Genomic DNA, 13,764 nt, shown 5'->3' on the forward strand with positions numbered 1-13,764 from the left:
TTATTATTATTATCATCACCACAGGAGAACTTCCCTTTATCCTTGACCTGTTCCCGAACTGGTCACTGTCCTCCTTACCATCATTGAAACCTGGCTGCCCCCAAATGACACAGTCTTCCCTGTCGCTCTCTCTAGAAGGGGCCTCATCATCTCCCACTCCCCAAGAGTCACTGGGAAAGGGGGAGAAGTTGGTTTCCTTCCCGCTCCCCAATGCCACTTTTGCACCATTCCACCTCCCCCGATCCTCTCTTTCTCTTCCTTTGAAGCCCATATCATTCATAGTAATTCTACCACCCCTCGCCACCCCCCACCCCCCCGGCCACTTTTCCACAGTCGTAATCCATTTGGTCTCCATACCCAACCTACCTTCTCTTGATACACCAATCCGTGCCCTCAACTCTGTTCAACTTATCTCCCTCAACGCTTTCCACTGAACTCAACTCCCTCACTCCCCTGTCAATCTTGTACCACCAACCCACAGCCCTGGACTGCCATCACTGTATGCTTCCTCTGTTTTTGTGCTCAAGCTAGTGAGTGCTGCTGGCAGAAATCCAGACTCCAGGCCAACCTTATCCATCTCAAACTCACCCTCCTCTATAGCTCTGCCCTTTTTTCCACCCAGAAACACTATTTCTCCATCCTTTATTAAACTTAAATTCCCTCCTCAAAGCCTCTGTCCCTCTGCCTCTCCCATGCCCCTAATTATCTTGCTACCTATTTCATCAAAAAAATTGAAGCCATCAGAAGTGAAATTCCTAAAATCCCTCCTGCTCCTTCCCACTCCCGCTTTCCTCCTGCCCACTTCAACTCCCATCCTTCCCAGCAGTATCTCAAGAAATTTCCCACATCCTCTCAAAATCTACCCCATCCACCCTTCGCTCTTTATTAAAACACTTGCCTCCTCCCTTCTGCCCTCTCTAGCCTCCATCTTCAACCACTCACTCTCCAGTGGCTTCTTTTCCACTGCTTTCAAAGTGCCCATGAATCCCCTAGCCTAAAAAAGAAAAAAAAAACGTGACCCCCACAGCTCTCTCCAGTTATCGCCCCATCTCCCTCTTACTTTTCCTTTCCACACTCTGAGTGTTTTCTACACCCACTGCTTCCACTTCCTTCCCTCCAATTCTCTCCTTGTCCCCCTGCAAGCAAGCTTCTACCCCCTCCACTGCGAGGGAACTGTCCTCTGTAAGGTCACCAATGATCTCCTTCTTGCCAAATCCACTGGCCTCTACTCCATCCTAATCCTCCTCGACCACTCAGCTGCCTTCAACACTGTGGCCCACCTTCTTCTCCGGGAAATATTATCTAACCTTGGTTTCACTGACACTGTCCTCTCCTGGTTCTCCTTTCGCTCTGACCACACCTTTTCGATCTCTTTTGCGGGCGTCTCCTCTGCCTCCCACACACTAACTGTGGGGTCTCTCAAGGCTCAGTTCTGGGTCCTCCTATTCTCCCCTTTTTGTGCTCAATGTGACCAGGACTGTGAGCCTCACATTGGCCTTTTCATGCACGCCCCACCAAGCGCTTATAAAGCGAATGTCACCATCGGTGGTTTCTTTGAATATGAAGGACAGCTCTCAATAATAATAATAATAATGGCATTTATTAAGTGCTTACTATGTGCAAAGCACTGTTCTAAGTGCTGGGGAGGTTACAAGGGGATCAGATTGTCCCACAGGGGGCTCACAGTCAATCCCCATTTTACAGATGAGGTAACTGAGGCACAGAGAAGTGAAGTGACTTACCCAAAGTCACACAGCTGACAAATGGTGGAGCCGGGATTTGAACCCATGACCTCTGACTCCAAAGCCCGCTCTTTTCACTGAGCCACACTGCTTCTCTTGTTACACTCTCTCTCCCTGTCTCTCTGTCTATCCCTCTTTCTTTCAGGTATGTGAGCTGTCCCAGTTCTCCCTGACTAAAGCAGGTGCTGGGTCTGTGGAATCTTATAGGTTTTAACTACTTTCAATTGATCGATCAATCGTATTTTATTGAGCGCTTACCGGGCGCAGAGCACTTTGGCTGTCTCCCTGTTTGCTCAGCTTTACTCTTGTTCCTCCTCTCCTGTTTCACTCTCACAGGGTAGACAGTGTCCGAGCTGGCGTGGGAACAGGAGGAAGGGGAGCCTGACTGTACTGGGGACTGGGTAAGTAGGGAGGGAGAGAGACTGGGGAGAGAAGTTGGAGCCATGTTTACCAATCTTTATTATACTCTCCTTAGTGCTTAGTACAGTGCTCTGCACACAGTAGGCATTCAATAAATACAATCAATTGTTTCAAGGAGGAGGGTGCTCTCCACCTGAATTCCCATAGCTCCAGCTCTCAGGCTCAGACACCCAACATGTGGTTCACCCCTGTCTCTAAGCTCAGACCCCCTCTGCAGCTGAAGCGTTCTCATTTTCTCTCTCAATTCATCTGTTATACCGAAAGCCCCAGCTATCAATGCCTCTCTGGGGAGTGGAGACAGGACGTTTTGTGCCTGGACATAGACCCTGTGAAATGCGGCCTGAGGAAGTCTTTAGGGAGAGTGGGAGGAGGGTGAGGGGGTGCGTGGGAGAAGGGATAGGGGCCAGATTGATCCCCTTTCCCTCCCTTGGACTCCTCCCCCTATGGCCTGAATGATTCTCCCCTTTCCCCTTGTCCCCCACCCCTATCCCAAGAGGAGAAACTCTGACCCTCAGTCAGTTTAGCGCCCCTCCCTCCTTCTGCTCCAGCCTACCCTGCCTGGTATAGATCCCACAGAACTGGCATCTCTGAACCCAGCTAGCCATGGCAGAAGCATGAAATGCCCCTTCCCCACTCTGTGCCAGCACCCCAGAATCAGACTGGTTGGTGGGGGTGGGGGGTGGAAGGAATAAGATTTCCATGGATTTGTGGGGAGCAGGAGTGGACCTAGGTGGGGACTGAGATGCAGGGGATGGGGAGCTTCCCAATTGGCTTCTTCCCTGTTTGCTCCTCACAAGTCTCTCCCCCTGAGGCCTAGCTTATCTTGCTGAGTCCCTGGCAGGGAGGGACAGAGGGAGGGGATCCAGAGGAAATACCCCCCCCACACACCCCTATTGAAGATTTGCAGGAACCACCACCCCTCCTTGCCAGATGTTTACAGCACAGATTGCCCTGTCTCCAGATGTTTACAGCACAAGTGATTGCCCTGTCTCCACTGTGTAAGGGATCTGGGTGGGGGAAGTTGGGTGGGAGGGGACAGGGGGTGGCTGGGAGGCAGGCCTGGGGGCTCTCATCCTTCTTCTGAGTCCCTTCTCTGGGCTGTGGCCAGGATTGAGGAGCCGCAGGGAACGGTGCTCAAGAGAACAGGCGGCACTGAGACCATGGACTGTGAGTCACAGGGCTGGGGGCCTCCATCTCGGTCCCGAAGCAGGGCAGAAGGGAAGCTTTCAAGATGGGTGGGCGGAGGATTATGGGGTTATTTGTGCACAGAGGAGGAGGAGGGGACCCAGAGGAGGTGGGGGAATCTGCAGAGCAGAAGAGAAATGTTCCTAGTCCTGGGTGGGGGCAGGAGCACACAGATATACATCCAGGGATTGTTCTTGTAGGGCAGAGGCAGGAGGGTGGGGTCACCCTCCCCAGGCCCCCTCACTGTCTTGTGCACTATGTTTCACTAGCAGTATCTCATCTGATGTTGTGGGCCAGGGGGTGCCGTGGTCTGTAGCCACAGAACTGGTGGTGGAGAGGTTTGAGGGGGGCTGTTTGGTTCTAGTTAGTCTCCCACCTCCATTTCATACTGTATCAAGGAATTTCGGCTGAGGTGGAGGCATTTGTGGGTGGGGGGAGAGAGCGAGAGAGGGAGAGATTCTGTCTGTGCCTGGGTTTCTACGTGTGTGTGTGTGTGTGTGTGTGTACTTAAGTTGGTGGGAGAAATCAAATGTGTTTTTAGGTGTACTTGCGCATATAAGCCTGTGTGTGCCTGCCTTTATCCATATTTGTGTATCTGGGTGTGGGTGTGTATTTATGCTTTTATGGGTCTGCAGATATACTTGCATGTACCAGCACAAACCGTGTGTGTGCAACTCTGTAGCCACGTGTAACTGAATGTGAGACTTTGTGACATTGTGTGTATGTGACTGTGTGGCTGTGGTGTGTGTGTGTACGTAAGGGTGACCCTATCAGGCGGGGAGTGAGGAGGGGGCTCTTTGTTGCTAGAATGGCCAAACCCTAACACATCCCTGTCAATTTCAAGCATAACCAGGGGCCCAGTCTCTCCCTTGGAGTTCAGCTAATTGATCCTGATCTCTACACAATTCCCAACTCCCTCAAGGCCCCTCACTCTCCCCCCTCCCTGTTTCAGGCCAGTGAGGAGGGGAGGGGTGCTGGGGGCTTGGGGAGGAAAGAAAGAAGAAACAAAAATTTTGCCCCCTTCCCCCATCCTACCTCACAATTTGCTTGTCCCCTAAAGCAGGCTATAGGCTGGAGTGGAGGAGGGGAAGACAGAGAAGGGAGGATGAGGGCTGGCTGGGGGATGGGGCCCAGCCCCATGCTGGCCTAAAGCTGAGGTGGTGGAACCGGAGGCTAGGAACAGACCCCATCCCAGTGGACCAAGAAGCAAATCCAGCCTGGGGTGGTATTGTGGGGAAGACAGAACTGGAGAAATTGGAACCCCAACCATCCTTCCCCCACCCCCGTCTCCTTTTTTTTCCCCCTCTTCATCTCCTGCAGCAGGCTCTGTGGCAGCGCTGGGGCAGCTGCTGCTGACATTCACCCTTCTGGCGGGGTGGCGAGGAGCGCGGGAGGCCTCGGCCGGCAGTCCGCGTTGTACCTACGCTTTGGTGGTCCCGCCGGGGTCAGGGACGGGGGCCTCCTGCTGGATCGGCTCCCCCCACCTGGCCCCGGTGGGGCTGAATGCCAGCGAGCTGCAGGGGCTGCGGGCCCTGCGGGCCGAGGTGGGGCGGCAGCAGGCGCAGATCGAGGAGCTGCAGTGGCGGGCCGGGACCGGGAAGGGGCCCGGGCCAGGGAGCTGGGCCCAGAGGGTGGCTGCTCAGTACCGCCAGCTGGAGAGCCGCTACCAGGCCCTGGCTGGGCTGGTCAAGCAGCAGAGTGTGGCCATCGCCCGGCTGGAATGGAGGTGCCAGGGAGCAGAGGGCCGGAGGAACCAGGAACAGGTACTTGGGGGGAATAATAATCATCATAATAATAATAATAATAATGGCATTTGTTAAGCGCTTACTATGTGCGAAGCACTGTTCTAAGTGCTGGGGGGCTACATGGTGATCAGGATGTCCCACGAGGGGCTCACAGTCTTAATCCCCATTTTCCAGATGAGGTAACCGAGGCCCAGAGAAGTGAAGTGATTTGCCCAAAGTCACATAGCTGACAAGTGGCGGAGCCAGGATTAGAACCCATGACCGCTGGCTCCCAAGCTCGTGCTCTTTCCACTGAGCCACGCTGCTTCTCTAGGGGAAGGTGGGCTGGGGACTATGGCCGGGGGCACTTCCAGTCCAGGTCTTTGGGGAAGGGAGGGGTGTGGGTGGTAGGCCCCTGAGGGTCTCAGGGAAGCAGCGTGGCTCAGTGGAAAGAGCATGGGCTTTAGAGTCAGGGGTCAGGGGTTCGAATCCCGGCTCTGCCAATTGTCAGCTGTGTGACTTTGGGCAAGTCACTTCACTTCTCTGGGCCTCAGTTACCTCATCTGTAAAATGGGGATTAAGACTGTGAGCCCCCTGTGGGACAACCTGATCACCTTGTAACCTCCCCAGCACTTAGAACAGTGCTTTGCACGTAGTAAGCGCTTAATAAATGCCATCATTAATTAATTAATTATCCCCACCATCTAGCCTTTCCTCCCCTTCTGCCTCATTCATTCATTCATTCAATCGTATTTATTGAGCGCTTACTGTGTGCAGAGCACTGTACTAAGCGCTTGAGAAGTACAAGTTGGCAACATGTAGAGATGGTCACTACCCAACAGCGGGCTCACAGTCTAGAATCCATTCCCTCCTAGCTCCCAACTGCCTGCCCCCTCCAACCAATGCTCTCCCTCCCTGCCCTGCCCTGGGGATGTGAAGCTGGACTAAAAAGGCTCTGCTCTGGCTAGTGCTGCCCTCCCCCTCCTCTCTCTCCCTCCCCCTCCTCCCCCTCTCCATCCCCCCCCCCCCCGCCTGACCTCCTTCCCTTCCCCACAACACCTTTATGTATGTATATATGTTTGTACGTATTTATTACTCTATTTATTTTACTTGTACATATCTATTCTATTTATTTTATTTTGTTAATATATTTTGTTTTGTTCTCTGTCACCCCCTTCTAGACTGTGAGCCCACTGTTGGGTAGGGACCACCTCTATATGTTGCCAACTTGTACTTCCCAAGCGCTTAGTACAGTGCTCTGCACACAGTAAGCGCTCAATAAATACAATTGATTGATTGATTGATTGGTGGGCTTGTTTTCATGCCCCCAGGATTCAACCCAACCCAGCTGTTGGGTTGGGGGATGCGGGGGCAGGGGGGAGGTGTGTATCTGCCCACCTACCAGAGGAGGGGGTGGCTGACAGGGTTCTGGAGTTGGGCCTCTCCCCGAAAGCCCAGTCTCCCCACCCTTTGCTCTCTCTAGGTCCTGACTCCCCTCACCAACTCCCACTCCGGGACAGCTGGCGATCCTAACTGGGGAAGGGCTCAGAAGCCCTGGGGACAGCGGGAGAGGTCAATCTGGCACACCAGAGGAAGGGGGTAGCTGGACACTGGACACCCAGCCTGGCTGTGACTCTGCCCCCACAGGGCCTGCCCATTGCGCCTGTGGTGCCAGGGGTGCCCAGTAGCCCAGCAGCTGGCTCCCTTGAGGGCCAAGGAGAGCAGGGCACTGCTGGTGAACCTCAGCAGGATCAGAATGAAAGACGTGATGGATCTTTGGCCTCCACTCCACTCTCTCCTACGCCTCCCCCTGGGGCCCCCACCAAGGAGTCCGGTAAGATTGAGGGACCCTGTTCATCCTCTATCCCTTCCCCTGAGACCACCCTCCACCCAGGGTAGGGGAAACAGCTCTCAAGCTCTCATTGCCCCCCAAGGGACCCTCCTCATGATCTGTGTCTGCTGAGTGTTCCCTAGAGTGGTGGGAGGACCCTGCATCCTTTGCTTCCTGTTCTGGCTCAAGAGGTCTTGACCCCAGACTTAGGCGCTCTGGCCCTATTCCCAGAAGCCTGTGGAGCCTGTGGGGAGGGGAATGGGATTCCAACCCTTTCTCTTCCCTAGCTGCTGGAGAAACAAGGCGATTTACCCCCTGATCAGACTTGGGGGGGGGGTGGGGGGGCAGAGCCCTGAGCTGAAGAGTTAGTATTCGCTCCTTCCTCTTCCCCCTCCCTGAGTATCTGCTTTCCATCCCCACCCCCTCCTCCCCGACAGAATCAGAGATAACAGGGGCTTTCCATGGGGGCAGTTAGGGGAGCTGGCCGCGGAGAGCTCATTAAGCCCTTGGAAAGGAGCGAGGGAGGTGGGGCCGTGAGCAGCGATTGGGAAGATGGAGGATCCTACTGCCCTGACATCGATCCCCCCTTCCCCACACTTCCCCTGGCCCACAGGCCCGCGGCGGGACTGTCTGGAGGTTCAGCAGAGTGGTCAGGAGTCCAGCGGTGTGTATGTGGTCCATCCTCACCCCGGACATCGTCCAGTTCCAGTCTGGTGTGACCAGCAGCACGAAGGTGGTGGTTGGACCCTGATCCAGCGGCGGCAGGACGGCTCAGTCAATTTCTTCACCACCTGGCAGGAGTATAAGGTCAGTTGGGTCAGGAGGTCGGGGGAGAGACCATATGGGGATGGGGCGGCCCTCCGCCGTAGAACCAGGTACATGTGAAATTGCAGAGGAGGTGAGGGGGGAGATTCTGGGGACTGCCCAGCTGAAAACATGCCCTCCCCCCTGCCTCGCCAAGCATGGTTTTGGCAGCCCAGAAGGGGAGCACTGGCTGGGGCTGGAGACCCTGCACCAGCTGACCAAACGGGGAGACCACGAGCTGCTGGTGCTACTGGAGGACTGGCAGGGCCGGTGGGCCCATGCCCGCTACAGCGGCTTCTCCGTGGAGCCTGAGAGCGACCACTACCGCCTACGGCTGGGGCGGTATCACGGCAATGCCGGCGACTCGCTCTCTTGGCACAGCGACAAGCAGTTCACCACCCAGGACCGGGACCACGATGCCTATGCTGGTAAGGGAGCACCCCCTGGGAGGAGGAGGAGGGATGGGTCACAGTGTGCCAGAGGAGGAGGAGGAGGAACTGGAGCTTCCTGGACTCTGGAAGGGACTGAGGGTCAGCAGCACGGGACCTCCAACCTCTGATCGATCTCTCGCTCTTGCTCTCTCTCTCTCTCTCGCCCCGCAACCCTCTCACAGGGAACTGTGCCCACTACCATAAGGGAGGCTGGTGGTACCATACGTGCGCCCACTCCAACCTCAATGGCATTTGGTACCGGGGCGGCCACTACCGCAGCCGCTTCCAGGATGGCGTCTATTGGGCCGCGTTCCGTGGCGGGGCTTATTCGCTGAAGCGGGTGGCCATGATGGTGAGGCCTAGCTGAGTGGTTGGTGCGGGGGGAGGGGGAAAGGGGCGGGGGACAGACGGGACGCCGAGGCCATTCATCCTCACTGTTTGGACATTTCCTCCAACTCCTGGCCATCGTGGTGGGATCAGAGAGGCAATAAATGTGTATATGCCAAGCTGGGCCCCTGTCCTGCTCTCTTCCACCTACAAACCCCCTGACTCCATCAGTCCTCAGGGAAAAAAGAGGATGGGGTTGAATGGGACCCTGGCTGGTCTGGTCTCTTCCAGGCAGGACCCCTGGCCTGACCCACTGAAGGGGGTGGGGAGGGATCACTCCTCCTCTGCCCAAGTAGAGTGAGCGATGGGCCCGACTCCTGCAGGACTTGTGGGTCTTTCCATCGCTGCGGGTGGGAGAGGAGAGGCTCGATGTGGCTGAGGGGAAAAATCTCCCACAAGAGGAGATGGGGCTCAGACAGGAGGATTCATCAGGTCAGTACAAGCCTGAGATATGGAACAGGGACCACCCGCCATGGCACTCGGGGGTGGGGGTGGGGGTGGGGGGGTGTTTATGTTTACATGTGTGTGTGTGTGTGTGTGTGTGTGCCTCTTCAGTTGCTTGCCACTAGAGGAAAACAGCTGGCCTGTCATAGTGGAAGTCTGAGCCGAGTCCCTCCCTGAGGCTGGGGGGTGTGGAAGGTGGGTAGGCCTTTCCCAGGATCCTTCTGCGCTGTGCTCCTATAGTGAGCAAAGTGCTGAACTGGGACACTGGAGGAGTAGAAAGAGGAAGAGACATGAGAAGCAGCATGGCCTAGTGGATAGAGCATGGTCCTGGGAGTCACAAGAACCTGGGTTGTAATCCCAGCTCTGCCACTTGTCTGCTGGGTGGCCTTGGGCAAGTCACTTCACTTCTCCGGGCTTCAGTTAACTCATCTGTAAAATGCGGATTGAGACTGTAAGCCCCACATGGGACAGGGACTGTGTCCAACTTGTTTCGCTTGTATGCAACCCAGCGCCTAGTACAGTGCCTGGCGCATAGTAAGCACTTAACAAATATCACAATTATTATTATTATAGAGAACAGTCCTGGGAGTCAGAAGGACCTGGATTCTAATACTGGCTCTGCCACTTGCCTGCTGTGTGACCTTGGACAAGTCGTTTAACTTCTCCGTATCCTAGTTAGCTCATCTGTAAAATGAGGATTAAGACTGAGAGCCTCACGTGGGACAGGGACTTTGTCCAACCTGATTAGCTTGTATCTACCCCAGCGCTTAGTACAGTGCCTGGCACATAGTAAGTGCTCAACAATTACCATAAAGAAAAAAAAAAGACATAGTCCCTGCCCTTAAGGAGCTTCCGGTCACATGGAAGGCAAGCAGGCACAAACATGACCAACAAGAGTTAGAATGTAGACACAGGTGATGAAAGCAAAATGAAATAATTGAATAAGCAATTGCATAAATAAGAAAAAGACAGATGTACACATGAGGAGCTGTGGCCAGGAAAGTGTAGCGTTTAATCAATCAATGGGACTTATTGAGCACTCACCATGTGTAGAGCACAAAGATGAACCCTGCCTTCAAGTAGCTTACAATCCAGCAGAGTGGGGAGACATTATAGTAAATTACGGGTAGCAGAGGAGACAGAGTATAATGATCCGTACATAAATTCTGTGGGATCATCAGTGGGGTGGAGTATTAAAGTGCTCAAGGGTACAGACCTAAGTGCATAGGTGAGGCAGAAAGGGAGGGCAAATAGAGTGGGGAGATGAGAGAGTAGTTAAGGAAGGCTCCCTGGAGGAGCTGTGATTTTAAGACAGCTTTAAAGACGGGGAAAGCGGTGGCTTGTCATTTGTGAAGGGGGAGGAAGTTCCAGGTCAGAAGGAGGATGTGAGTAAGGGATCAGCAGCAAGATAAGCGAGCTCGAGACACAGTGAGTAGGTTGGCATTAGCGGAGGGAAGGGTGCAGGCTGGGGGCTAGAAGGAGATTAACAAGGTCAGGTAGGAGGGGCAGAGCTGAATGCCTTAAAGCCGACGGTAAGGAGTTTCTGTTTGATGCAGAGAGGGAGGGGCTATCATTGGAAGGTTTTGAGGAATGGGGAGTTGTATACAAAACTCTTTTAGAAAAAGAGCAGCAGACTGAACTTGGGGCTGGAGTGAGAAGAGACTGGAGGCAGGGAGGTCAGTGAGGCCGATGTAGTAGTTGAGACGCGATAGGACAAGTGCTTGGACCAGTGTGGTAGCACTTTGGATGGAGAGGAGGGGGAAGAACCTAAAGATGTTGGAAAGGAAGAACGGGTAAGATTTGGTGGTAGACTGAATATGTGGGTTGAATGAGAGAGATGAGTCAATAATGCCAAAGTTGCAGTTTTGAGAGACAGGGAGGGTTTGGGTGGGAAGATGAAGAGTTCTGTTTTGGACATGTTAAAGTTTGAGATGGCAGTAAGCTGGTCGTGGGCAGGGAATGCGTCTGTTTGTGGTTGCTTTGTACTCGCCCAAGTGCTTAGTACAGTGCTCTGCACACAGTAAGCGCCCAATAAATACGATTGAATGAATGAATGACATTTAAGCCGAGATGTCCTGAAGGCAGGAGGAAACGTGAGGATGCTGAGGAGAGAGGTCAGGGCTGGAGGGGTAGATCTGGGAATGATCCATGTAGAGATGGTAATTGAAGCTGTGGGTGTGAGTGAGTTTTACAAGGAAGTGGGTGGAGGTGGAGAATAGCAGGGAACCCAGAACTGAGCCTTGAGGGTTAGAGGGTGGGAGGCAGGGGGAGAAGAGACTGAGAAGAAGCACCCAGGGAGCTAAGAGGAGAACCAGGGGAGGACAGTATCAGTGAAGCCAAGGTTAAATAGCGTTTCCAGGAGAAGGGGGCGGTCGACGGTGTCGAAGGCAACCGAGAGGCCGAGAAGGATTAGGATGGAGTAGAGGTCATTGGATTTGGCAACAAAGAGGTCATTGTTAAACTTAAAGAGGGCAATTTTGGTGGAGTGAAGGGCTGGAAGCCAGATTGCCGGAGATCAAGGAGAGGAAATGGAGGCAGTGGGGGTAAACAACTCACTAGAGGAGTTTGGAAAGGAAAGATAGGAGGGAGATGAGGCAAGAACTGCCAGGCGTTGTGGGGGCTAAGGATCTTTTGGGGAGGATGGGGGATACATGGGCACATTTGAAAGAAGTGCAAGAGTCATTGGAAGTGGCAGTCAGGGAGGGAAAAAGGGAGGGGGTAAAATATTTTAATAAAGTGGAAAAGGATGGGATTGGAGGTGCAGGTGGAGGGGGTAGATTTTAAGAGGAGGTGAAAGATCTCTTGAGATACTGCCTAATAGGAAGTCAAAGAGAGGTTAGGAGGAAAAGGAAGTGGAGATAAGTAGGGGAGATATTTTGGGTTTCACACATAAAGGTTTTAATTTTTTTCGACGAAAAAGATGGCAAGATCATCATGGTCAAGAGTTGGGAGAGGCAGAGGGACGTCTGTTTGGGGAGGGAATTAAGTGTGAAAAAGTTTGCACAGGCAGTGCGCATAGGAGTCAACAAAAACGGAGAAATTATATTGCCGGGCGGAAGAGAAGGCACGGTTATAGCAGGTGAGGATGAGTTGGAGATGGACGAGGTCGTCCTGGAGTCTGGATTTCCGCTAACTTCCCTTTCTGTCTTTCTTCTGCTCTTCCTTGCTCTCTTGCTCACTTAAATGCCATTGATTTATTTCTCAATCCTTTGAAAGTCCTTGTAATTCCCAGCTCCATCCACTCAGTGTCCCCATAGTCCTCCTTCATTGCTGAAACAGTCTGGTTTCTGACTCCCAACCTCCCAAACTCCTCCATCCTCAGTATTTATTAAGTGCCTACCCCACGCAGAGCGATGAACCAGGCACTTACTATTTGCAGAACACCGCCCTAGGCACTTGGGAGCACCCAGTGTAAGTTGAAGACGTGGCTCCTACAATTGTACTTCCCAAGCGCTTAGTACAGTGCTCTGCACACAGTAAGCGCTCCCTAAATACGACTGAATGAATTAGCTTAAAGGTTCTCCAGTAGCCCTCTCCAACTTATTTATCGGCGCTCCTCACCCATGGCTAGCTATGGCTGCCCACCTTGCCCCAAAACTGCAGAGCTGGACTGTGAGCTCAATCCCCCTGGTAGCCCTGATGCCCAGAGACGAGGGAGTCAGCAGCTTTGGATGCAGGGCCACTGTGGCTTGCCTCTGCCCCTGGAAACCTCCGGGCACCAGCGTCAGGGGCCCCGGGATGTTGTTGGGCAGCCCAACACGGTGCTTGGTAGACCATGATGTTGTAGAGTGGCCTGAGTTACCTCAGTTGGCACAGGCCTGAAGTTCTGGGTAGAACCCTGATGGCCTGCATGTCCCCCTCACCACAGCCAAGTAGCTGGGCCAGTCGAGGTTGGGCCACCCAGCCTGGCACAGTGAGTGCCAGGCCCTGCTTGAATTCCCAGGCTCCCCAGCATTAGGCAGATGGGCATCCGCATTGAGTCTCGCCCACTCTCACCACCCCACCTCAAGCACTTTCCAAGCCATGCCAGCCTAGCCAGCTTGAGCCCAAAATGCAGCCACTTCTGGGGTGGCCACAACACCTGGCAGAAGAGAGGCATAGGACTAGGATTCAGGATATCTGACTAGGATTCAGGAGATCTGGATTCTATCACTCAATGGAATTTATTGAACGCATACCGTGTGCAGAGCACTGTGCTAAGCACGTGGGAGAATACACTATAACAGAGTTGGTAAACCCGCTCCCTGCCCACAGGAAGTTTGCAATTTAGAGGGGGAGGTTTTAGTCCCAGCACATACTCTTGCCGTGTGATCTTGGGGCAAATCACTTAACCACTCCGTGCCTCGGTTTCCCCATCAGTAAAATGGGGACGAAATACCTGTTCTCCCTCCCTCTTAGATTGAGCCCCATGTGAAGTAGGGACTGTGTCCAATCTATGTTACATCGGTCCCTGTGCTTAGCACAGTGGGTGGTACATAGCTCTAATAGTCGTATTTACGGAGCACTTACTGTGTGCAGAGCACTGTACTAAGTGCCTGGGACAGTACAATATAACACATACATTCCCTGCCCACAAAGAGCTTACAGCCTAGAGGGGGAGATGGATATTAATATAAATAAATGACAGATATGTACATCAATGCTGCGGGGTTGGGAGAGGGGGTGAATAAGAGGAGCAAGTCAGGGCAACGCAGAAGAGAGTGGGAGAAGAGGAAAGCTTAAGGGCTTAGTCAGGGAAGGCCTCTCGAAGGAGAGGTGCCTTTAAGAAGGCTTTGAAGAGGGGAGAGTAATGCCAT

The 13,764-nt window shown here is 53.4% G+C and overlaps 1 protein-coding gene across 1 annotated transcript; it reads left to right on the forward strand.

Annotated features, from left to right (window-relative positions):
• The first annotated feature begins 3,278 nt into the window (after window positions 1–3,278).
• ANGPTL6 (angiopoietin like 6) lies at window positions 3,279–8,504 on the forward strand. The gene is made up of 6 exons (XM_038771424.1): window positions 3,279–3,329; window positions 4,668–5,110; window positions 6,719–6,905; window positions 7,516–7,709; window positions 7,864–8,134; window positions 8,320–8,504. Exons 1-6 carry the CDS (start codon window positions 3,323–3,325, stop codon window positions 8,502–8,504), a joined length of 1,287 nt encoding a protein of 428 aa, XP_038627352.1. The 5' UTR covers window positions 3,279–3,322.
• Window positions 8,505–13,764: the final 5,260 nt, after the last annotated feature.

Source organism: Tachyglossus aculeatus, chromosome X2 (genome assembly GCF_015852505.1).
Source record: "Tachyglossus aculeatus isolate mTacAcu1 chromosome X2, mTacAcu1.pri, whole genome shotgun sequence".
Lineage (NCBI taxonomy): Eukaryota > Metazoa > Chordata > Mammalia > Monotremata > Tachyglossidae > Tachyglossus > Tachyglossus aculeatus.